At 41.2% G+C, this 25180-nt stretch overlaps 1 protein-coding gene across 1 annotated transcript in view; it reads left to right on the forward strand.

Moving 5' to 3' along the window:
- DISC1 (DISC1 scaffold protein) overlaps window positions 1-25180 on the forward strand; it is a 295665-nt gene that overhangs the window by 266557 nt on the left and 3928 nt on the right. Inside the window, 1 exon segment of the mRNA XM_060096696.1 lies at window positions 10901-11177. Within this exon segment, the coding sequence (XP_059952679.1) occupies window positions 10901-11177 (277 nt within the window).

Genomic DNA, 25180 nt, shown 5'->3' on the forward strand with positions numbered 1-25180 from the left:
AAAGTAAAAACTATTCCCCACCCACCAGCACCCCAGCATGGGCCACAGAACGTGGTCTGATTGAGCTAAGTTCAGCTATCTGGGATTGCCAACCCCTGGACCATAAAGGCTTGTCCAGTAGAATATCATAGGTCAACTATTTTCATCAAATCACAGTCTAGCTGAGGAGCTAGGGTGGAGTTACTATCCAATAAGTCTCAAGGAGGGAGGGTTGGTTACCTGACTACTCTCCGAGTTCTGTTAGGAAGGGTAAAAAGAAGAAGGGGCATTGGCTCAGAAAACAACAGTGTCCACTACAGTTTCCTGGACAAACACTTTTTCATATACTACATTTCCTCTTGTCATATTATCAGATGGCATTCTGGGAAGCGGGCTAAAATATCCAAAAGTCTTTGTTCAGGGGAGAATTGTGTTAATCTTCTTTCTTGGAAAATAAAAGACAAAGGAATAAAATTTAAATATTTCTAAGAAAAACAGTTTTTAAAAATTGGAGATTAAATCTTTGTTGCTCAAGGAATGGAAAGATTTTAGACACATGAGAACTAGTAGTGTTTAAGCAATTTGCAGTTGAAAGCTTTGTACCATTGGGCATTCACATATCGGTTTGATAGTTTCCTCCATCGTAGTTATAGAAAAAGACCTGGTTATTTTCAAAGTTTCTAAAGAATGAGGTAAAATGCTAATACTCCTTTTTTTAAAATTAATTAATTAATTAATTAGGCTGCATTGGGTCTTCGTTGCTGCGCATGGGCTTTCTCTAGCTATGGCGAGCGGGGGCTACCCTTCGTTGCGGTGCGCAGGCTTCTTATTGCGGTGGCTTCTCTTGTTATGGAGCACGGGCTCTAGGCGCACAGGCTTCAGTATTTGTGGCACAAGGGCTCAGTAGTTGTGGCTCGCGGGTTCTAGAGTGCAGGCACAGTAGTTGTGGCGCACGGGCTTAGTTGCTCCGCAGCATGTGGGATCTTCCCAGACCAGGGCTCGAACCCGTGTCCCCTGCATTGGCAGGCAGATTCTTAACCACTGCACCACCAGGGAAGTCCCAAAATGCTAATACTCTTTAAGTGAAAATATTAATAAATCAGGAAAGAGAGTTTGGTAAGAAGAACTGAAATTGTAGGTGTCTGTGTTAGAATTCAGTATTTCCATTTCTAAAATGGATTGAAGCTTGCCCACAAATTTCCTGCCTACCCCCTCTATTAACATCATTCTCTGTAAATAACACATTCATGCCTCAGTTCCATGATGATTCAAGCCACAGTCAGATGATCTCTCTTGGACCTCATTTAACTTTTAACTGGGAGGAATAACAGAAATGATGAATCTCAATTATCTATTCAAGAACTTTCTCCCAAGCACTGAAATTGTATCTTCAAATTGCCTCATTAGTAGTTGTGAAAACATCACCAAAGATCTCACATAGCTCAAATAGCTGTAAGTCATTCATTTAAGGGATTATTACTAAAGACCTAATTATTCTTCTGTACAGGAATAGCAAAACATTGCAAGACTCCGAAATTAGCCACTACTCTCTTTATTACAAATGGATTCAGTAAGAAGATATTTTAAAAATCTAAAGTTTCATGAAATTATTACATGAGCTATAATGAATATAGCTCATGAATTATTACATGAGCTATATACTGCAATTTTATATCTACAGTGATTTACTCACCACTCAGTATGTGTCTCTAAAATTGGTTTCCAAACTTTGACATATGCATTCTAAGAGATATTTCAGGATAAATATCTTTCACTTTCACTCAAAGACCACACATACTATATCTCATCAAAAAGAAAATGAACACAAAGTTACAGTATTCAAATCACTATAATGTAGAAAATTATTTACAAAATGAGCAAACTCTTTTCCCTTAGGAAATTTATGAGAGGTTGGCTGCTGGCTCTTTCCCTTCAATCCAGCCCTGCACACACCATGAGAAATCAGAGAGATGCTGATGGATCTGACAAGTTAATAATAAAAAATATCCAAGAACCCCCTGGGCAACTGAAAATGATTTGGTCTCCATGTGGGGAAGAAACAGATGATAAAGTGGAGGAGAGGTTTTCAGGCACGCCCCTTTCTTTCTCCCACATTGCCTGGGAAGGCCAGTGCCCACTGCGTTGCTTCTGGAAAGACACAAGCACCTGCTGGCCAGTGAATCAGGGGAGGTAGGACTAGAAGACCAGCCTCAGAGGAGCCACCATGGGAGGGCTTGGATCTTGAGCATTCCTCCAGCCCTCCCAGTTCCATGAGGGGTAGATAATTGCAACTGAGGGAATCTATGTTTTTCTTCAAGCACAGATGTACAGATTATCCCATCAGAGGTTCTTTTCCCTGAGACGATGTCCCACCCTCCCACCACATAAACCTACTAGGTTGGGCACAAGTTAGGGCCTTGGCATTATCCCCTTCTCCAAAGACCCATCACCAGCCAAAGTGGTTAATATGCCTAAGGAAACATGAACTCATATGGAAAATACACAAAACTTCTTAGGAGGGCAACTGCTATAAAGGAACAACAACAATAGAAGAACTCTTACCTGATGAACTGTAATTAGACACAAGATGTTCAACAGATGTATCACGTATTTCCTAAAGATAAGGGAGGATATTGGAGACAGGAAGTAAGACAGGAAGTCACAAAGAGACCCAAATGGAAATTCAGATAAGGCAGACTTTAAAAATTGAAAAAAGTCTCAGTAAATGGGTTGAACAGCCAGGTGGATTTTGTTGAAGAACCAACTAGTGAGCCAGATGACCATTCAAAAACTCTGAGGGCCTGAGAAACAGAGAGAAGGAAAAAAAACAAAAGTTAAGCAATGTACAGAATAGGGTTATTTGATCAAAGTTCATATGAAAAAAAAATGCCAGAAGAAAAGAAAACAATTAATAGAGGCAAGAGAGGAAATATTTGAGGGACTAATGACTGAAAGTTGCCCAGAAAAAAAGGAAAAGCTATAAGACCTTTTACCAATGGGCTTAATGACTCTAACAGAATAGAAAAGGGTGGGGTGGTCAATAGGTTGTAATTAAACTTTATATATAACAAAGATAAAAGAAATTTCTAAGGGCAGATCATCTAGAAAGGGATAAGAATTAGATCTCAGACTTTTCAATAACAACATAGAAGGCAAGAAGGCAGAATATTAAGCCAAACCATTATTTAGAGTTTGAGTGTGAAATAAAGATGTTTTCAGACCTGTAAGTTCTTAAAAGATTTACAGGGCTTCCCTAGTGGTACAGTGGTTAAGAATCCACCTGCCAGTGCAGGGGACACGGGTTCGAGCCCTGGTCAGGGAAGATCCCACATGCTGCAGAGCAGCTAAGCCCATGCGCCACAACTTCTGAGCCCGCATGCCACAACTACTGAAGCCCACGCACCTAGAGACCGTGCTCCACAAGAAGAGAAGCCACCTCAAGGAGAAGCCTGTGCATTGCAACGAAGAGTAGCCCCCGCTCGCTGCAACTAGAGAAAGCCTGTGCACAGCAATGAAGACCCAATCTGGCCATAAATAAATAAATAAATAGGCCGTCTGTCAAACCACTTAAAAAAAAGAAGTTTTAAATGAAAAATAAGTTCAGGAGGGCAGTGTGAGTTATGTGAGAGAGTACGTGAAAAAAACTTTAGTAAATTTTACTGTTGAGGAGATAGAGAGCTTACAAATAAAACAAAAATGTATCTTAGTAAAAATTTAGAACTAAAATATGGCCTCGAGATACATACAAATGTATCACCTTGCAGATGGGATGGGGATAGAATGAGGGGGTGGTGAACATTTGCTAAGGTGCAGCCCAGGTAGCCTCATTCCTCCCCTGATCTACTGCAAGTCCCTCAGACGACAAATGAAAATTTAATTTCACGCAAAAACCTCTACACAAATGTTCATAGCAACTTTATGTATAACATTCCCAAGCTGGGAACATCACAGATGTCCTTCAGTGGGTGAATGGTTGAATAAACTGTGGTCCAGACAGAGCATGGCACACTACTCAGCAATAGAAATGAATAAACTATTGTTATGTGAATCTCCAGGGAACTGTGTTGAATGAAAAAAGCCAATTCCAAAAGGTGCATTATTTATGATTCTATTTATATAACATTTTTGAAATGGCAAAATTTTAGAAATGGAGAACAGATGTAGTGGTTTCCAGACACTAGGGATGGGGGGCAGGGTGGGAAGTAGTGATGTGGTTATAACACGGCATATAGGGATGCTCGTGGTGGTGGAGTTGTTCTGTACCTTGAATGTGGTGGTGGATACATGAGCTTACACAAGGGATAAAATTATACAGAACTATAGACATACACATGCACACACACACGAGAGGACATCTGAATAAGATCAGTGGATTGCACCAATGCCAATTCCCTGGTTGTGATATTGTACTATATTTTTGCAAGATGTTACCATTGTGGGAAACTGGGTAAAGGATACATGGATCTCTCTGTATTCTTTCTCAAAATTTTATGTGAATTAATAAAAAGGAAAAGGAAGGTAGGAAAAAGAAACAAAGACATACAACTTTTTAAAATTAGACATCTTAGTTGTAATATATCACAAAAACAGCAACAATTAAACAGTAATTACAACACCTGTGTTAAAGCCAGTAATCCCAAAGATTAAATTCCAGAATGGATTTTTATAAAATTCAGCCAAATGTTTTGTATTGCATTCATTTCTGAAAAAAAAAAGTAAAAATAAAGTTGAACATAAAGTGTGGTAAAAATATAAGCCACAGGGCCTCCCTGGTGGCGCAAGTGGTTGGGAGTCCGCCTGCCGGTGCAGGGGATGCGGGTTCGTGCCCCGGTCTGGGGGGATCCCATGTGCCGTGGAGCGGCTGGGCCCGTGGGCCATGGCCGCTGAGCCTGCGCATCCGGAGCCTGCGCGTCCGGAGCCTGTGCTCCGCAGCGGGGGAGGCCACAGCGGTGAGAGGCCTGCATACCGCAAAAAAAAAAAAAAAAAAAATATATATATATATATATATATATATAAGCCAGGAAAAGTGGAACTAAAAGAATATTGGGGTAACAATTATAATATCAGACAAAGCACTATATGTAAAATTTTGGGGACAATAATGTTGCCAATTCTGGAATTCAATTACAGAAAAATATGAAAATGAATAAGTTTGATGGTAGGTATACAAGTGTTTGTTAAATTGTTTTCCATATTTTTCTGTATATTTAAAATATTTTAATAATTTTAAAACTAAAAAAATTTTTGTAATAAAAGACAAAAATATTGGAGATGATTAAAGTATTACTCAGATGAAAAATTAGAGCTTTAAATACATTAGCTAAAAATTAAGTAGTAAGAGAGGAAAATCAAGAAATAAAACTAACAAGCATTTAACAGCAGAAGCTAATAAAAAGATAATAAATCTAAAGAATGACAAAAAAGTTAATATAAAGATAAGATCAGAAATCAAGGAAATAGAGAACAAAAATTAATAACTAAGATTAACAAAGCAAAAGTTGTTCTTTGAAAAGATTAATAAGCTAGCAAGCCTCTGATAAGACTGAACAAGATAAATCAGAAAAGAGGTAAATAACTATTTAAATAAAGTACAGAATGAAAAGGAGAAATGTCTATGGAGACAAGTGATTTTAAGGATCATTTTTAGGGCTTCCCTGGTGGTGCAGTGGTTAAGAATCCGCCTGCCAGTGCAGGGGACACGGGTTCGAGCCCTGGTCCGGGAAGATCCCGCATGCCATGTAGCAGCTAAGCCCGTGCACCAAAACTACTGAGCCTGTGTTCTAGAGCCCACGAGCCACAACTATTGAGCCCACGTGCCACAACTACTGAAGCCTGTGCACCTAGAGCCCGTGCTCTGCAACAAGAGAAGCCACCGCAATGAGAAGTCCGTGCACCGCAACAAAGAGTAGCCCCCACTCACCGCAACTAGAGAAAGCCTGCGCGCAGCAACGAAGACCCAACACAGCCCAAAAGTAATTAATTAATTTTTAAAAATTCTTTTAATTTATGAACAAACATTACAATACATATGAAACCCATAAGAAAATGGATTGATTTCTATAAAAGATATAAATTGTTAAACTGGATACAAGAAGAAACAGAAAATCAGTAGACTAAAAATTAAAGATATTGAACTGGCAATAAAATGCTTTCTTCAACAAAAGCCTTAGGAAAAGGATGGGGAACCCAAGGCAGGAATAAACTGGCAATGGATAGGTAAAGACAATTCACAGGAGGAGATCTGAGTAGCTGCGAAGCTATTGCGGTGGAGAAACACAACTTCAAAGAAGATGCCACTTGTCACGTATCAGATTGGCTACAATTAGGAAACTGGACAATAGAGTCCAGTTTTTCTAATAAGGATGGTCTCTTCTCATGTGTACCAGACCCCATTTCTGCTCTCTTGCTCCAGGACATGGCTCAGATATCTGTGTTCTCTTTCTCTCTTTTTATTACTTTAGGAGTTTTTTTGCTGTTATTGTTGTTGGGGTTTGTTTGTTTGTTTTTGGCTGTGCTGCGCGGCATGTGGGATCTTAGTTCCCTGACCAGGGATTGAACCCGTGCCCCCTAAGTGGAAGTGCAGATCCCTAACCACTGGACCTCCAGGGAATTCCCCTCTTTTTTAAATTTTAGATTGGCATATAACACAATCAGAAAGTGCACACATTGTGAATATACTGCTTGATGAATTTTCACAAAATGACCATACTCATCACTGCCACCATAGAAAAATAAAGCACTTCTAGTTACGCCAGCAGCCCCCTCTTCCTGTCATTACCCCTCTTCTCCCCAGAGAAGCCACTATCCTGATGTCTAACACCATGAATTAGTTTTGCATATTTAAAAACATAAAATAAATGGAATCATAGTGCCTCCTCTTTGCCTTTTTGTCTAACCTTATGTTGTTGAGATCCAGCCATATTGTTGCAGATTGTACTAATTTGTTCATCTTCTTTGCAAAAATTCCAATGAATGGACATTCCACAATTTATCCACTCTTCTATTTATGGCCATTTGTTTTCCCTCCCAGGTTTTGGCTGTTACAAATAATGTTGTCCAATCATACATATATAGAGTTGATCTTCATTATTTGTGGATTTTGTGTTTGCGAGTTTGTCTACTTACTAAAATTTATTTGTAACTCCCAAATCAGTACCCGCAGAGCTTTCCCCGTCATTCATGGACGTGCCCAGAGTGGCCAAAAATTTGAGTCACCTGATGTGCACAATCCCAGCTGAGGTCGAACAAGGCAGTGCTCCGTTTCCTCGTTACAGTTTTCATACTGTAGACAAGTGCCCTTTTTGCTGTCTAGTTAATGCCATGTTTTTCACATCTTTGTGCTTTTGTCTTGGTGATTTTGCTGTTCAAAAGGCCCCCTCCCCAGCACAGTGCTGAAGTGCTGTCTGGTGTTCCTGAGGGCAGGAAGGCTGTGATGTGTCATATGGAGAACCTATGTGTTTTGTAAGCTTTGTTCAGGCCAGAGTTACAGTGCTCTGACCATGAGTCCAGTGTTAGTGAATCAACAATATATATTAAATAAGGTGTTTTTAAACAGGAACACACATAAAACAAGGTTATATATTGATCAGTTAATGATAATGTTGTAACCAAAGGCTCACGGGAAGCTAACCCTCCATTTCCCCTGAGAGCAGTGGTTCAGTATCTGCTCATTCAGTGCTCATGGTGACTACAGAACATGACTACTGCGAACAATGAGAATATGTGCGTCTCATGAGTATAAACCTAGGAGTCATGGTGCTGGGTCATGTGATCGACATATTTTCAACATTAGTACATCTGTCAAAGAGATTTCAAAGACACTGTGTTCATGTACAGTCCCATCAGCAGTATAGGAGAGGACTAATCATTCTTTACCTTCTCTGACACTTGGTATTGTCAGGCTTTTAGATTTTAGCCATCTTGATGATGTGCAATACATCACACTGTAGTTTAATGTGCATTTTCCTGATGGTTGATGGCATGGTGCATCTTTTCATAAGGTATTTATTGGCCATTTAGATGCCCTCTTTTGTGAAGTGTCTGTTCAAGTCTTTGCCCTTTAAAAAAATTGGGTTGTCTGTCTCTTTCTTATTGTTCTGTAGGATTCCTGTTTATATTCCGGAAGCAGTCCTTTGCTGGTTATATGTATTACAAATAACTTCTCCCACTTTGTGGCTTACCATTTCATTTTCTCAATGATTTTTTTTGATGAATATAAGTTCTTCATATTAATAGTCAAATTTATCATTTGTTTTCTTTATAGTTAGTACTTTTTATATCCTGTTTGAGAGATCTTTGTTTACTATAAAGTCATAAAGATATTATCCTACACAGGCATACCTCAGAGATATTGCAGATTTGGTTCCAGACCATGGCAATAAAGCAAATATTGCAATAGGCAAGTCACACGAATATTTTGGTTTCTCAGTGTTTACACTATACTGTAGCTTATTAAGTGTGCAATAGCATTATGTCTAAAAAACAATGTATATACATACCTTCATTTAAAAATACTTTATTGCTAAAAATGCTAACCATCATCTGAGACTTCAGTGAGTTTGCTGAAACTCTTTTTGCTGGTGGAGGGTTTGAAATATTGCAAGAATTACTAAAATGTGACACAGAGACATGGAATAAGAAAATGCTGTTAAAATAATGGTGCTGATAGACTTACTTGATGCAGAGTTGCCACAAACCTTCAAACTGCAAAGAAAAAAATTCACTATTTGTGAAGTGCAATAAAATGAAGCAAGGTATGCCTGAATTATTTTCTAGAAGTTTTATTCCTTTATTTTTCACACTTTGATCTACAATCCACCTGAAATTGATGTTTGCATGGTATGAGCCAGTAATCATGACTTTGATTTTTTTTCCTATAGTGATATCCAGCTGACGTAGTGCATATGTTTAGAAGACTGTCCTTTCCCCACTACACTTTGTCACTAATGCTTTCATGACATATTTCCATCCTTTTGTCTGCAACCTGTTTGTATCCTTATATTTATGTATGTCTCTTGTAAGCAACATGTAATTAGATTTTGAATTTTTTATTCTAGTCTAAAATCTTTGACTTTTAAATACAGTATTTATCTATTTATATTTAATGTAATTCCTAATATATTAGGGAATAAATAGTTCTATTTTGCCATTTTCCCTATCTGTACCACATTCATTCCTGTCTTCTTTATTGCTTTCACTAAACCAATACTTAAGTATTTTTTTAATTTAAAAACATTTCTCCCAAACTTGTTAGTTATACATTCTTTTAATTTCTCTGTTTTATGACTACCATAAGGGGTTCAATATGAATCCATGACTTTTTAAAGTTTAATACAAATGAGCACTTTACTACTTTCTGGACAACACAAGGAATTGAAACTATTTTAATTCCTTTCACTCCCTCCTTCTCTTTGTGCTGGCTATCATGTATTTTAATTCTTCATATATTTTAGATCACAAAAGAAATTATTATTACTGTTTTTTATATCAACAGCCACTTAAATTTACCCACACATTTACTCTTCCCATTGTTTTTCATTCCTTTATTGCATGTCCTTGCTTCCAGCTGGGATCATTTCCTTTATTATGGATATACTGCCAAGGAATTCTTTCAGTTTTATTTATTTGAAGATATCTTTCTTTTACTTTTATTTTTGAAGGAAATTAAAAATAATTGTGTAACTTATAGATTGTTAGGTTTTTTCCACGATTTTTAAGATGTTGCTTTATTACCTCCTGGCATCCACCATTTCTGTCAGCGATATACTTCCTTGAAGTGAATGTCTTTTTCCACTAGCTGTTTTTAAGAGTTTTGATCTGTCTCTGTTGTCCAGCAGTTTCACTAAGATGAACCTAAGTGTGTGTTTTAGTTTGATTTTCCCTTCTTTGAGATTGTAGTGCTACCCGAATGTGTAGTTTGATGTCTCTTGTCAATTATTTGAAAATTCTCAACACTAGCTCTTTTAATATTGCTTCTGTCTCATTCTTTCTTTTTTACTTCTGGATTCATCATTTATAGATACAACCTTTAAAATAATGATAATTCATATGTTGAGGAAGATAGAGGACATGATGGATAATTTCAGCAGAGAACTGAAATATATTGTAAAAATCAAGTAGAAATTATAGAACTGAAAAATAAATTAACTAAAATTTAGAACACAGAGATAAATTGAATAGCAGATTAGACACAGTAGAAGGAAGGATTATTAAATGGAAGATAGGTGTATAGAAAATATCCAGCCTGAAGCTGAATGAATGGATGAAAAATACATACTTTCATTTAAAATTTCAGGTTTTTGGCTTTCCATGAAAGTCAGAATTTTTTGTGAACATTGAGTCTACATTCCTCATAGCTTTAGTTGCCCTGAGCTGAGGAAGGGCTCTCTGTGCAGGGATATGTCCTTTCTACTAGCAAGAGTTCACTTCTCTCTATTGTTTTCTGCCACTGAGGCTGAATATCAGTTGTTATGGTTTATATTACCCCTGCACTGCTTCACTCATTTGTGTTACCTGGGTGAGTGTGGTTTAGTAAGGGAAAATGGTGGGGGAGGGACAATCTACACAGATGAAATAGCACATGAAAAAGTACTTACCCTGGGGGAGTTGGGCAGGTCTGGGGACTCAGATTAAGCCAGCAGGACTAGAGCACAGACATGAGTGGGGGTGTTGTATTGGACCACTGAGTCTGAAAAAATATTTAGGATCTTGGATAGCCTTAGAGACCAAGTAGCTAAGAAGGACTATACTTATTTCACGGTAAACAGATTTGGCCCCTCTGAATCTTCTGGTTGAAATAATCCATCACTATGTAAACTTAACTTGTTAACTCTAACTTTTAGCCAGGTAGACAAGTTATTGGTGTGGTATGATGAAACATCACTTAATTAATTTTTATGCCTTTGTTTCTTCTCTGCCTTAGCTGCAAGTGTCCACTGCTTGGAAAAGTGTGGGAAGCTGACTTGGAAGCTTGTCGGTTGCTTATCCAGAGCCTGCAGCTCCAGGAGGCCAGGGGCAGCCTGTTGGCAGAAGATGAGAGACAGATGGATGACTTAGGGGGAGGTGCTTGTACAACAGCTCTGGCCACCCCGCCGAGGCCCCACTCTGAAGATGAGAGGAAGACCCCTTTGCAAGCATTTGAAGAGTGGAAGGTGCACCTGACCCCCTCTCCTCACTGTGCTGGCAGTGAACAGAAAGAGGTCTGTCCATCCGCATAGCCTCAATAGGGGCCTTACTCTGAGGGATGATTTGGGACTACACTTCAAGTGAGAGCAGTAAATACTGGGCAGACTTCCCACTGAACCACCCAGACTCTTTAAAGATTTAACAATTCCTGAATATGATTACAAAATGATGTAGAATTTTTATAGAAGTTGTTTAAAATATAGGAGAATGGAAGGAATTAGTTCTATTTTCTAATTTCTTGGCTATCGTTAGAATATACAATCTAATATATAATTACTACATATATAGCCCACACTATATATGTCATATATAAGATATAGCTACCGTATGTACTACATATTATATATGTCATATATGATATTTCATTTTGTATTTAGAATCCATATCTTACAATATTGATTCATTAGAATCAAACAAATATATGTATATATTCCAGTAACTGTTTTTGCCAAAGCAAGGTCATAATGAATGTTAGAGCTCTTGTCATTTAAAACAACCTAATACTTGGCCTGTGATATATGCATTAAAAATTAAAGTGTAGATTTATTCAACATTTTACCCCAAGGCTGACCTAGATCAACAGAGAAGAGTTCCCCACCCCTCCTCTCCCTGGTTCATCTCTCCTCTCTCCCCTCCCCTCTCACACTTTCCCCTCTAACCCTAATAAGAGTCTTTCAACGAAAGGGCTCCAGGAATTTTTTTCCAGTTTTAGTGCTATGACAGGAGGCTTTAGAGCACTTTTCTGGCCAGATTCCCGGGTGTTCTGAATATCAAAAGAAAGTAAAACCTTGGTGAAACTGGAGGAACGTGTCATTTCACGTTCACATCTCACGTTTGCCATTAGTTGTGCCCCCTCCCTGGGTCTCTGCCATGACTCACCAGGGAACGCACCCCATTTGGGTGCCTCCCCACCGTCCTGTCTGCAGGACCATGGTCTTTACAGAGCACACACTCGCTGACCATGTGTGCCTACCATCACCGTCTTCTGGACCGCTGGGAAAATTGATACTTGATCATATATTTGAATTGAACAACCTGATGAGAAAGCAGGCTGTTGTCACTCTCTGGAATCCTGCTGGCCTCATAAAATTAGGCTCTACACTGAGCTGTCAATGATCTCAACCCCTTTGTGAGCTGAGGCCCTGCAGGTGGAATCCTCCACAAAGCCTGGTTGCCCGAGCTCATGCTTACAGTTGTTGAAAACTTGTGGCCAGTTGCAGTTGGCCAGCTTCAAAGAATATTCTGGTGCGAGGGACACACTGCTTGAGTGAGGGGAAGGGAGCCCTGGGTGGAAGAAACTGCAGGCCCTGGGGCTGAGTCTTTGAAGGTAGGGCTGCCTCTCCAAAGGGGCTTCCCGGGAGCTCAGTGCCAGGACAGGAGCCAAGCCAGGTACATGGTGGGGTTTGCTGGGACAGTGAACACCTCTGGAGGTCATGCCTGCTTCAGCAGATCTGACCTTGCAGGGGGAGTCTCCTCCCTCCCTCTCTCCCTCCTCTTCCTTCTTCCTTCCTTCCTTCTTTCCTTCCTTCTTCCTGCCTCCCTCCTTCTTCCTTCTTTCCTTCCTTCCTTCCTGCCTTCTTTCTTTCCCTCCCTCCCTCCCTCCTTCCTTCCTTGTTTCTTTCCCTCCCTCCCTTCCTTCCTTTCTTCCTTCCTTCCCTCCTTCCCTCTTTGCTGTGCCCATGTGTCCCTCCAGGCTCTCTGGGGGATGACTCTCCTACGTATAGGAGGCTTATTCCTCCTCTATAAGATCGTAAGCACCTGCCAATCTGGCTATATGAAAACAGCTTGTTTGCTTAAAAGTAGGAAAATCAGAGTCAAGGATGAATGGAGCAGAGCTTTATCACAGAATGATTCTCCAAGTTTCCGTGGGGAGGAGGTGCGGGCGGTGACTGAGACAGCAGAAGGGCACAGTGGCTGCCTCTTCAAGCTCCAGGACTGAGCCCCCAGCTCTGCCCCACCAGCTGAAGCGCTGAGGATGTTCTGTCGTTTTGGGGGGTGGGAGAGAGACGAGGGGCCTTGAAACCCCCTGCTAGCTCAGTGCCATCTCCCATCCTGTGTCTTTTCCGTCCCATGTGCTGTCCCTGCATTGCTTTTCTGGGTTTATATTCACAGAGGGAGGCGGGCATCTTTTGAACTCGGGAGTGGCGGGAATGTTAAGATGGTAGGTATTTTCTGGAAAGGGCCAAATTGTGGAAACAGAAAACAGATCTATTGTTGCCAAGAATTGGGATTGGGGGAAGGGACCCATCACAAAGGGCAACAGGAAGGAACTGGGGTGGGGGGCAGTATGTGACAGCACTCTTCTGTATCTTGATTGTGGTAATGGCTGCATAACTGTGTGCGTATGTCTAAATCTATAACTTTACACCCAAAACTCTACTGCATGTAATGTTACAAAAGTGACTATAATTTAAAAAAATAACATCTCCCTATTTAGAAGGGAGGCTACAGATGTTTGAATTGGTTGCACTTGTCTTAGGGCTATAGGAAGACGGTACAGCAGAATGAGCAGAGCTGAGGCTGCCGGGCTGTATACAAGCCGCATTCCCTTATCTGCTAAAAAAAACCAAACAAAACAAAAAAATGAGGATAATGAAAACTATCTCATGAGGTTGCTGGGAAGATTTAAATAGAATAGCATCTAAAGTGATATTAACGCATATATGTAGAATCTAGAAACATGGTACAGATGAGCCTATTGGCAGGGCAGGAATAGAGACGTGGACGTTGAGAATGGACATGTGGACACAGCGGGGAAGGGGATGGTGGGACGAACTGGGAGATTGAGATGGACATAAACACACTACCATGTGTAAAACAGATAGCCAGTGGGAACCTGCTGTATAGCTTGGGGAGCTCAGCTCGGTGCTCTGTGATGACCTAGATGGTGGGCGTGGGGTGGGAGGGAGGGAGGTCCAAGAGGGAGGGGATATATGTATCAGTACAGCTGATTCATTTCATTGTACAGCAGAAATTAACACAACATTGTAAAGCAACTATATCCCAATTTGGAAAAAAAGTGAGTGATACATACATAGTAGAGGCTTAAATAATGTTTTGTGTGTGTGTGTATTTATCACTCTTTCCGGCAGTCACAAGAATCTCCTAAGACCTTTTAAAAATAATATACCTTGCTTCCTTTATTAAGAAGCAGAACTGAGCAATGAATCAGTGGAAGATATTCAAGAGAAGAAAGACTTAATAAAGGAGAAGTCTTGTTTGTATTTGAATGGAGGATCTTAGGCTACTGAAGGCACAAACTATAACCAAGGGTCTCATTCCGAAGGTGTTTTTGTTTTCCTGCCCCGGTTTCTAGGGAGTCATTGAAGCCTGGGTCCTTGTGTATTTATCCTGTGGCCACAGTGTCTGTTTGCTTTGCAGCTGTGAGTTGGTTTGGCTGTGGAACTCCCTGCTGGGTCTGGCCACCCTGCCCGGGTTTCTCTACTGAAGCATGATGCCCTGAAGGCAGTCAATTTCTTTTTAACCCAAATCTTCCATGAAAAATTGCTGACTTCTTATGAAGGTCCACAGGGAGATGGATTTTCAAAGCCTTCCCTGTGCTTATCTGCCCCACGTGGGTGCGTGCATTTTGATTGCACTGGTTATAACAAGTGCTTTGTCATTAATTAAAGATTTTGCTGTGTTTAGGGTCCCACCGGGCTTCTCAGCACCATTTTCCCCATTTTACAGCTGGGCCCATTAAGGCATAGTAATTTGCTGTGAGCTTTGTTACGGAGGAAGTCAGCCACAGGGCGAAGGGCCCATTTTCTCTTGCGCTTCCTCAATGGTGAGAGCCCTCTTCTTTTTCAGTTTCATTACAGCTCTCCTGCAAGCCTTTTCTAGGACCCTGGAAACAATCAGGTGCCGTTGGCTCTGCTTTATAGACATTACAGAAATTGCATGGGGGCCAGACAGGAGCTGGGGAAATCAGTGAGCTAGCTTCCTCTGCTCTGAAGTTGCTCTTTTGTACTCGCTGTACTGGCCATTATACCTGCGTAATTGTCTCTTTCCTGTCTGCAGCCTGCGCTGCTGGGGTGCTTTCTGTTTTTACTACAGAGTGGGCTCCCCTCCCGCAGAGTTCCCCCGGACAGCGTCACCCTCCCAGCCTCCAGCTGCTTCCTTTCCCAGCCAGTAGCTGCCACCAAAGAGGCTCAAAGAGGCCAAAAACTGGTCCAGCAGCCTTGAGCCATCTCATGCAGGGTTTGAGTAGCCAGGGTTAAGATGTCTGCAGTGAAAGGAATTAGCAATAAGACACAGGGTAGCTTTATTTTTTTAATTTTTATTTTTTTATGGAAGTCTAGTTGATTTCCAGTTTTATTTATTATATGGGTCTCCAGAAATGATTGTTGATGTCTCCCGATTCCTTTTTCCTTTTTACTCCATTTCACAAGAAAAGAAAGCTGGAAAAATGGATCTGTGGTGAAGACGTGTGTCCTCACCATCTGAAACTGGTTTCTAATTCTAGAAACATCTGAAGTGGTCAAAGGGCTTCTTCTTTGGTCCTGACAGATGCAGACCTGATTCTCTCTCTTCCCTATCACTTCCCGGCTCCCTTGAGCTCTCAGAGGAGCAGCAGCCTCACCAGCGAAGCAGGGTTGAAAGAGCAGGTCCTGAACTACACGTCTCAATAGTTCTTACACCTTGGAACTTATGAGACAACCCCCGGGGGTGGGTAGGACTGCTCACTCGCTCATCAGCTGCTTTTACTCTTTTTGTCTAAGACCTTTGGGGAGAAAGCAAAAAGCTTGGGTGTGAAGAGAAATTCCACCTTCTCTACAATTTAGTATTTCGTGTTGCAAACCCATCCTCCTTAGCCCAAGAGTAGAGAAGTAGAAGCAATCAGGCTGCCATCAGGATTGGTAATTGGTTGATTAATTAAAAAGCCAGAGAATCATAAAAAATGATGTGCATTTTAAACTTTTTTTTTTTTAAGTTTGCTATAAGACCAAGGCTTTTTGTTTGTATAGGTCTTCCTGACTGGCTTTTCCCATGGCCATTCTTGCAGAACCCTCACCAATAATGCATCATCTACAACTACCAGTTTGCATTTCTTTAAAGAGGACTGGAAATTTCAAGAGCACTTGCAAAACAGTCCTCAGTTTCCCCCTCTCTCTCCCTCTCTTAAATATTGTTGAGTTTTCCCAAGGTTTTCAACTTGGTTTATAGAGACAAGAACTCCCCTTCTTTTCCCACTAACATTTCATTGCTTTACATAGTATTTATTTTAATTATGTAATTAATTTAAGTGCAGCTGGCATCAGTAGGTTTAGAAACAGCTCCACCAATAGGATCAGAAGTTGGCAGGCTCACAGGCTACGTCCTGGCCCTGGCCCTGGCCTTGGCCCCTGCCTTTGAGGGGTGGGGAGCAGAGCCCAGGACACCTGGCAGGTGGGAAGAAGAGGCTTCTGGGCCTTCAGTTAACTGGTTCGTGCCGGTTCTCTCAGTTAATTAACGTTAGCTTCCAGCCTCCTGCCCAAGGAGACTAAATGGACGCCTTGGATCTGCTGCTTTCCCTGCTTTTGGAAAATTACAAAACCACTTTCTTTGCTCCAGGGCCTAACTGTGGCAATTCTTCCACTAATTAAAAATAGTTCTGTGCTTCTGAGGAAAACAGCCTCGGGGCCCTCGGAGCCTCCTTCACCTTGGAAATTCCTTGTCACTCATTGATGAACACTGAGGGGTGGATAGAGGCTGGTCACTGGCTGGCTGGTGAGGATTGAGTTATGGCACTTATAGCACAGGCGGCTGGTCTAACAAATATGCAGTATTTTCCTTTGAGTAGCTGAAAGATTTTTAATCCAGGCTTTCACATTTCTGGAAAGTGAACTAACACTCTGTTAAAAGCAGTAATTCTAGTCATCTCATAGTTGTATAGGTCACAAAAAACATTTAGAAATTCAAAAAAAACTTAAGATGAACACAGATGAAAGTTGGTATTTGATTCTGTCCTTCTTGTAGTTCAGTATTTCTGAGCAACAGGCAGTTGGCAGGGCACATCCCCTGAAATGCAATGCCCCCAAAGGTGTTCTGTCTTCATTTTCTCATACAAAAAGGTCTTAGTGTTTGATGTCACTATCCCCAGAATCTGAACCCTTGTGTTAAATAGAGACTATTTAGGTATTTGCTGATGCTATGAATCTCATTTACAAATAGATCTTTTCCTCCGAAGATTCTAATAGAGTTTGGCCTTACACAACATTGGTGTAAAACGGAAGCAGACCAAATTCTCTCACATGATCATGGAATAGGAAATACAGCTTTCTGAAGCTTGCCCTTCATGTGAACTAGAAACCACAGGCCAATGAGCAGACATGAATTATCAGGCCATTTCTTCTTTCATCCATATCCTTGGTTCTGTTAATGCTTCTATTTAGAACTTTTCTTTGTAATAAGCGTGCAGATACTTGAAGACAATTCATTGCTCGTTCTGATCTAAAGACATCTAAATATTTCAGATGCTTTCCTTACCACTGACGACATCTGGATGCCTTAAAAAAAAAAACCCACTTACTGAGGGTGTAACCATATAATTTGAATAGTTGGATGAATACTTGTATTATATAGAGTAGTAATGATGTACCGTTACTGTCTTAATGTGTGCCTCTCACTTATTGGCATTACATAATGGCTGCAGAACTCATCATTTATGTGAAAACACGCATACTTACAAAAGCTATTTCAAATAGATGTGAAAGATATTCTTTGTGGTATTGGACAGGAGTTTGAGGTAAATATTCTTTATGTGGGCAATTAAAAAAAGGGAAAACCATATAACATTTCTGGAATGTATTTGCCAAGCAAATATTTTGGAAAACAGCCCAGAGAAACATATTTAAGGCTGTGATTTTAATACCGAACTAAGGAAATGCTTTAATGCATCAGCTAAGCTCACGGATGGTGGTAATCACATCTGGTTTACCTCAAGCTATAGGAGAGGGAATGAACCTTAACAACAGAACAAACATCATGAGGCTCAAGTCGCATCTTTGGTGTGTAAGGATGTATGTGCGCGTGCAGGGATTTTAATTGATTTTTAAACTTAAGTATTTCTGTGGCTCAGCAATCTGTAAATGCAGACTGCTCTGTCACCTGTCCTGTCTTGATGATGTAGCCTGTGAATTTCATTGCAGGAATGAGACATTTTTATGGATAGGCAACTGTTGCTGATTCCTTACTACATGACCAAGGAAAATAGGGATCTGAGTAGGGTAGTTGGACGCAGAGTGGGATGTCCAAGGCAGGGACCTTCCCTTACACCACAGGTCCTGGCAAGAATGGGGACTATTGACAAGTTCTTTTTTTCTTTTTTTTAAATTGAAGAATAGGTGATTTACAATGTTTCAGGTATACAGCACAGTGATTCAGTTATATATATATATTTTTTTCAGATTCTTTTCCATTACAGGTTATTATATAAGATATTGAGTAGAGTTCCCTGTGCTATACAGTAGGTCCTTGTTGTTTATCTGTTTTGTATATTGTAGTGTATATATGTTAATCCCAAACTCTTAATTTATCCGTCCTCCCCTCCTTCCCCTTTGATAACTATAAGTTTTTTCTCTATGTCTGTGAGTCTGTTTCTGTTTTGTAAATAAGTTCATTTGTATCAATTTTTTAGATTCCACATATAAGTGATAGCACATGGTATTTGTCTTTCTCTATCTGACTTTACTTAGTATGACAGTCTCTAGGTCCATCCATGTTGCTGCAAATGGCATTATTTCATTATTTTTCATGGCTGAGTAATACTCCATTGTATGTATGTACCACATCTTGTTTATCCATTCGTCTGTACTGACAGTTTCCTTAAGCACAGCACCCAGCACAATGCATTTCCCACATGATATATAGACCTGAAAGGTACTTGTTGATTTCCTCAGATTAATTTTTTTTTTTTTTTTTTTTTTTTTTGCGGTACACAGACCTCTCACTGTTGTGGCCTCTCTCATTGCGGAGCACAGGCTCCGGACGTGCAGGCTCAACAGCCATGGCTCACGGGCCCAGCCGCTCCACGGCATGTGGGATCTTCCCGGACTGGGGCACGAACCCGTGTCCCCTGCATTGGCAGGCGGACTCTCAACCACTGTGCCACCAGGGAAGCCCTCCTCAGATTAATTTTTAAATCATAGCAAGACTTCTTACTTCAGTTATCAGGCTTTTCTTGTTCTACTACTTGATGTCATTCCAGACATCACCCTTAGGAACTACTTTTGACAGCATTTTAAAACATCAGCTATTTCAATGTTCTTGATCCAGTGACTTAACCCAAGGTGAAGCCAGTCTGCTCAAATGTGTGGCAGATCACCGCTGACAAATAACATTTCTGAAGGTGTTGCTTTGTTAGGTGTGGTAGCCTTTCATAAGTAAAGTTGGCAGCTACAGCAGTACCTGCCTAACTAACAATTTAACCCAAACAGTTTCTATTCCAAATACATTTTCTATTTGGGAAAAAAATTATATATATCTAATTTCCTTATCACTCTGGATGTAGCTAGGTGAGATGTTTTCATCAGATACTCATTCTTATCAAAACAAATATTATTATAATATAATATATTCCCTACCCTTGGTAGGGAGTTTCAATATGTTCTCCAGTTTTAAAACTTTCAATGTTGATATTTTGCAAATTTCATAGGCAAGGGCATAGTCTTGTTTATGGGAAAATCACTAAGTAAAAAACTCCTTGCTGAGCCCGGCCCCAGGGTCTGTGACTGTGGTTTTCACCAGTGTGTGCAGGCGTCTGCTCAGGGTAGCAACTGAATGCATTTTTGGATCTGAGTATAGACTTTTCTAGATAAATGTTTTGAGAAAGTCATTTTAATGAGAAAATCCTGCCCAACAAAGGAAATCCTATTTTCTCTTTTAAATCACGCTTCCCGAGTTTGGTGAGCAGGACAGAAATTTGACATCAAGTCTAATTCAACACAGCTGAAAATTTCTGCCCAAACACTCAAAAGTCTATGGGTTTTGATCATGAGGTGAGTTAAGCAAATTCTCTTTGAAATATTGCCTGATCGAGTTAGGGCTACCAAATCAGACATGTGTGGAGGGACAGTATGGAAGGTTTAGGGCTCTTCCTGAGGCCGATAAAAGGCATGTTTGTGTGGAAGGGCTGGGGCAGGCCCACGGGACCTGCCAGCTGCCCTAGAGGCAAGGAATTATCCCAGGCAAGACTGCTCTTGGCTGCATCCAGAGAAAGGAAGAGAGGTTCTTTCAGAGAGGTCTTAGTATCTCTGCCTGGCTCTTCACACTTGGTGAGAGACGACTTTGGCTAAGGCAGGCTGAGAAACAGCATCGCTTCCTCGAGACCTGGCGAAAAAGAAGTCTCCATTCCTTGCTTTGACAGATGTGTCCTGAGCATCTTTTGAGAACTAGGCAGGTGGCACTGGAGCTCCAGGGATGGCAGGACCCCATTCTGCTACCATGTAGCTGGGGAGACAGGCAGGTATATGCGTGTGGAAGAAGTTCTGTTCCGTGGTGCTGGAGAAACACTCCTAGCCCAGAGTTGAGGTCATAGGAGATTCAGGGATCCAGAAGCCTGCCTGGAGGATGCGCTGCCTGCAGGGCTTCGAAGAGAGAGGGAGCATTAGCCAGGCAGAGGAGGGAAGAAAGGCTCATTAAGAGGCCTTTTTCCTGGTACTGCTTCTTTCATTCTGGCCCATGGGGAAAATAGTTACTCCTAGGGCTAAACGATGGAATGGATGTATAGAAAGAAAAAATAATAATTTGAATGGCTGAAAAGACTGCCTGATGCGACAAATTACTGGAGGGTTTTCAAAGCCACTTTGAAATGCCGAACAACCTGTACTTTGTCCATTCAGTATTGCAAATCCTACAAAACTCCATTTCAGCTAGGAATACCAATGACTTTGTAGTGGGTGATATTTTAATTTTCGAGTATCAGTCATGTAGTGATGTAGGGTTTTTTTTTTTTGCCACATTTAATTAAATAATAAAGTGGAAGCAAACGTTACCAATTTCACGCTGAGAAGAGCTCTGTGCGTGAAGAGCTACTGAATGTGGTTCAGAGAATGTTCATTGGGAATCTAGCAAGGCAGTGCGAGCGATGGGCAGTCCAGGCTGTCATATTCTTATTCAGAAAGAAGAAACTCACGGTCCTTCCCAAGTGACTCCCCTGCTGTCTTCTGCTTCCATCCTTGTGTTTCATGGACATGGGGACCAAAGGTCCCTCGCTCATCACTGCATCCCACGTTGTCCTGGTTACCATAATCGCCAGTTCTAGGTGATGTGTATCCAAGTCGTGGAGGGACCACCTACCTAACTGGGTGAGGGTGAGCCTTCCAGGAATCAGAGCAGACTTTGCAGAGTTCTGAGGGAGGAAGGGGGAGGAGAAGAGACATCTTCAGGCGCCGTTTGCTTCTCTGATTTCTTTCTGTCATCACTTTGTAGCCCCCTCACTCCCACCCTGGGCCAGCCCAGCACAGATCCCTTTCTGTGTTTCCCCCACTAAGTCAGATCCAGAGGAAAGAGCTGGCTAGATGTGGGGAGACCTGCATCTTGGACCCCAACCCACCACTGTCTCCTTGTGTGACCTTCAGCAAGTCACAGGACTCTTGGAGACGCCTTCAATGTGTGTGTAAAGAGGAACTCAGCTAGATGGGGCTGAGGTTCCTAGCCTCCCGCCAGCCCCAATTCTCTCTGCTTCTAGGTGTGAAGGTGCCCAGGGGAGGGCTCGTGACATTCTTAGCAGCCCTGACTGAGGTGGCCCTTTGTAAATGCTGGCATTTGATGTCCTGGGAAACAGGTGGGAGCGAAAATGAGGGGCTCCACATTCTTGCTTGCAGTTACATCCCAAGCTGGGGCCTCCAGAGCAGTGCACCTGACTTACAGGTCACTATTTTGGCTTAAAGAGAAATGCCGCTGTTTCTGAAGATCTATTGAAGGACAAGTTTTTTGAAAAGAAGTTTCCTTTCTGTTAAACAAGCAAACAAAAGCCCTTCAATAGCTCCTATTTCCCTTTTTATATTTAACTTTCCACTCTGGCTTAGACAAATAATATGGATAAAATTAGAGACTGGGGTAGAATTGACAGTAAAGCTCCCTGCTTTCCTGCCCGGGGGTTCTCTGCAGAAACCCACTGGCTTAAAAGGACACACTTGAGGGCCTCCCTGGTGGCGCAGTGGTTGAGAGTCCGCCTGCCGATGCAGGGGACGCGGGTTCGTGCCCCGATCCCGGAAGATCCCACATGCCGCGGAGCGGCTGGGCCCGCGAGCCATGGCCGCGGAGCCTGTGTGTCCGGAGCCTGTGCTCTGCAACGGGAGAGGCCGCAGCAGTGAGAGGCCCGCGTACCGCAAAAAAAAAAAAAAAAGGACACACTTGAGAAAAGTGTTCTCCCAGCAAGAGAGAAACCAGTGGTAACAGGCTTTATGCTTTAGAGGAATGTGCTTTAGTCCTGAAGAGACCTGCCATCCCGGGTGACTGTAGCGCACACACACACACTCATGTTCCCAGGAGGATGCCATCATTTAAATAGGGTGGCAATTTTGTCCTTCATCCCAGGCAGTGAGTGTGCCCCCAAGGGGGGTGTGAGATCCCGAGACAGGAATTCACTCGTGTCTTACCCTTCTGCCTCTTGTAATGGAAGCATTTTGCTGTGCTGTGTCCACTATAGAGTCATTTTCCCCAAAGCTAGAAGGAAGCAAGGTCCCGTTGGTTACATGGTAAGCAAATATGGTGTTCAGAATCTGTGCCTGCACATTCGACCAGGAGCCAGGGATCTGGGGACCAGTGACCAACAGTGGTGGCCACTCATTGAAATCTCTTTCGTGCACTTCTCGGCCTCAGAGCCACAGTTCTCAGCCGGCTCCCCACCCTGAGACAAGTCTGAGCATTAGCACTTTAGTGAAATTCAAGATCCGGTTGGTCTAGGGACTGGTGAGGGAGTACTTCCTGCTAGCGTTTTGCAAAGGTCCTGTCTATCCAGTCAGGCTCCTGTGTGGGGTATACCCATGTATCCTGCTGTCTTAGCTACTATGGCTGCATAACAAATCACCCCCAACTTAGTGACTTAAAAAAAACATTTATTATAGGCATGAATCCGTGGGGAGGGCTGTCTGCCCCATAATGTCTGGGTGTTCGCTGGATAACTTGAAGGTGGAACCTGGAATTGTCTGAAGGCTCAGTTCCTCCCGTACGTGGCTGTTGGCTGGGTCCTTAGTTGGGGCTCTCAACCAGATGCTTCCAGGTGGCTTGGGCTTCCTCACAACATGGAGACTGGCTTCCAGGGCAAGTGATCTGAGAGACATATCACCTATTATGATCTAGCTTTGGAAGTCAGGCATGTCACCTCTGCCGTGTTCTTTTCATCGGAGGATCCTTAAAGGCCCAGCCAGGTTCAAGGGGGAGAAGTAATAAACTGTCTCTTTTTTTTTCTTTTTTTTTTTTTTACATCTTTATTGGAGTATAATTGCTTTACAATGGTGTGTTAGTTTCTCAACATCATTAATCATTAGAGAAATGCAGATCAAAAGTACAATGAGATATCATCTCACACCAGTCAGAATGGCCATCATAAACTGTCTCTTGACAGCAGAGAGGAAAGTTCTGAAGGCCATACTGCTGTGGCTGCACACACACTGCCATGCCTGGGCACAGCATGGAAATGACAAGGAAGTTCTGCCCAGCCCTTCCAGGGCAGGGTTCACAGGCAGGACCTCTACAGCTTTGTCCACCTGATGCTCGTGACTCTGGTCCAGTCCTGCCCTCTGTGGACAGATGGGATTTCTTTGGATGGAGCAGAATTTTTCATCAGATTGATAAAATATGTAAATCTGCCCTCTCATCAGCTGTCACTTCTCAGTTTAGGTCTTAAACTAATTTCATTCCCAAGATTCCCTGTGAGAGCATTATGGTAAAGCCATAAACCACTCAAATAATACTCACCCAGGTCACATTCAGTATCCTTTCAATACAGGATCAGGATCTGTCAGTAGTGGTTTGTGCAGGAACTTGGAGATTCTGTAACTTGGAGGAACAGCCCTACGAGAGAATGCCCATCAGATCTTCTGTGACTGTCAGAGAATCTCGATCTCACTGAGTTTGTTTCCTTATGCCTCTTTGTGCTTTTTGGTCTTTTTTATTTTTTTATTGAGGTATAGTTGATTTACAGTGTTGTGTTAGTTTCAGGTATACAGCAAAATGATTCACTTATATATAAAACATTTTCCATTATAGGTTATTATAAGATATTGAACATAGTTCCCTGTGCTATATAGTAGGTCCTTGTTGGTTATCTGTTTTATGTAGAGTAGTTTGTATCTGTTAATTGCATGCTCCTAATTTATCCCCCCCCCGTCCTTTGGTAACCATAGGTTTGTTTTCTACGTCTTGTGCTTTTTAATCTTTAAAATTGTTTCTTAAAAATATTCAGTTGTATTTCTTCCATACTTTTCCGTTATGGCTTGAGTTAGTGTTCTTAGTAACTTTTTTCTTTATTATTTTTCAGAGATGTGGAAAATACAACAAAGTATAGAAAAGAAAAGAAAAATGTGCTATAATGCTGCCCCTTCAAATAATTGTTAATATATTAGTGCTTTGCCTGTTTGAGTATTTCCTCATCATTAAATATTCTTATATTAAAATGGTTTTAATGGCTAAATACAAATTGAATATACCAGGACTATTTTAACTGTCCCCTTTATTGTTGGACATTTATGTTATTTCCTCTTCCTTGTACTCAATGCAATTACTTTTGCGTTACTAAAATAATAATAAATTATTATTTAACATATATGATAGACATTTTTCTATATTTATTTAAAATGATTAATAAAAATTATTTAAATTTAAATATATAAATTTTCTTTTTGATAGATTCCAGAAAGGGGAATATTGGATCATAGAATATAAACAGTTTAAAGTTTTGCTACGTGGTCTTAAATTACTTTCCCAAATTCATACAATCACTATCAATTTGTACATAATTTTAAAAGGAAAATAGGCAGGGATTAAGTGTTTGGGGGAAGATGTAAAGACATATTTTAAATGGATTTAATTC

This window comes from Mesoplodon densirostris, chromosome 1 (assembly GCF_025265405.1).
Source record: "Mesoplodon densirostris isolate mMesDen1 chromosome 1, mMesDen1 primary haplotype, whole genome shotgun sequence".
Taxonomy (NCBI): Eukaryota; Metazoa; Chordata; class Mammalia; order Artiodactyla; family Ziphiidae; genus Mesoplodon; species Mesoplodon densirostris.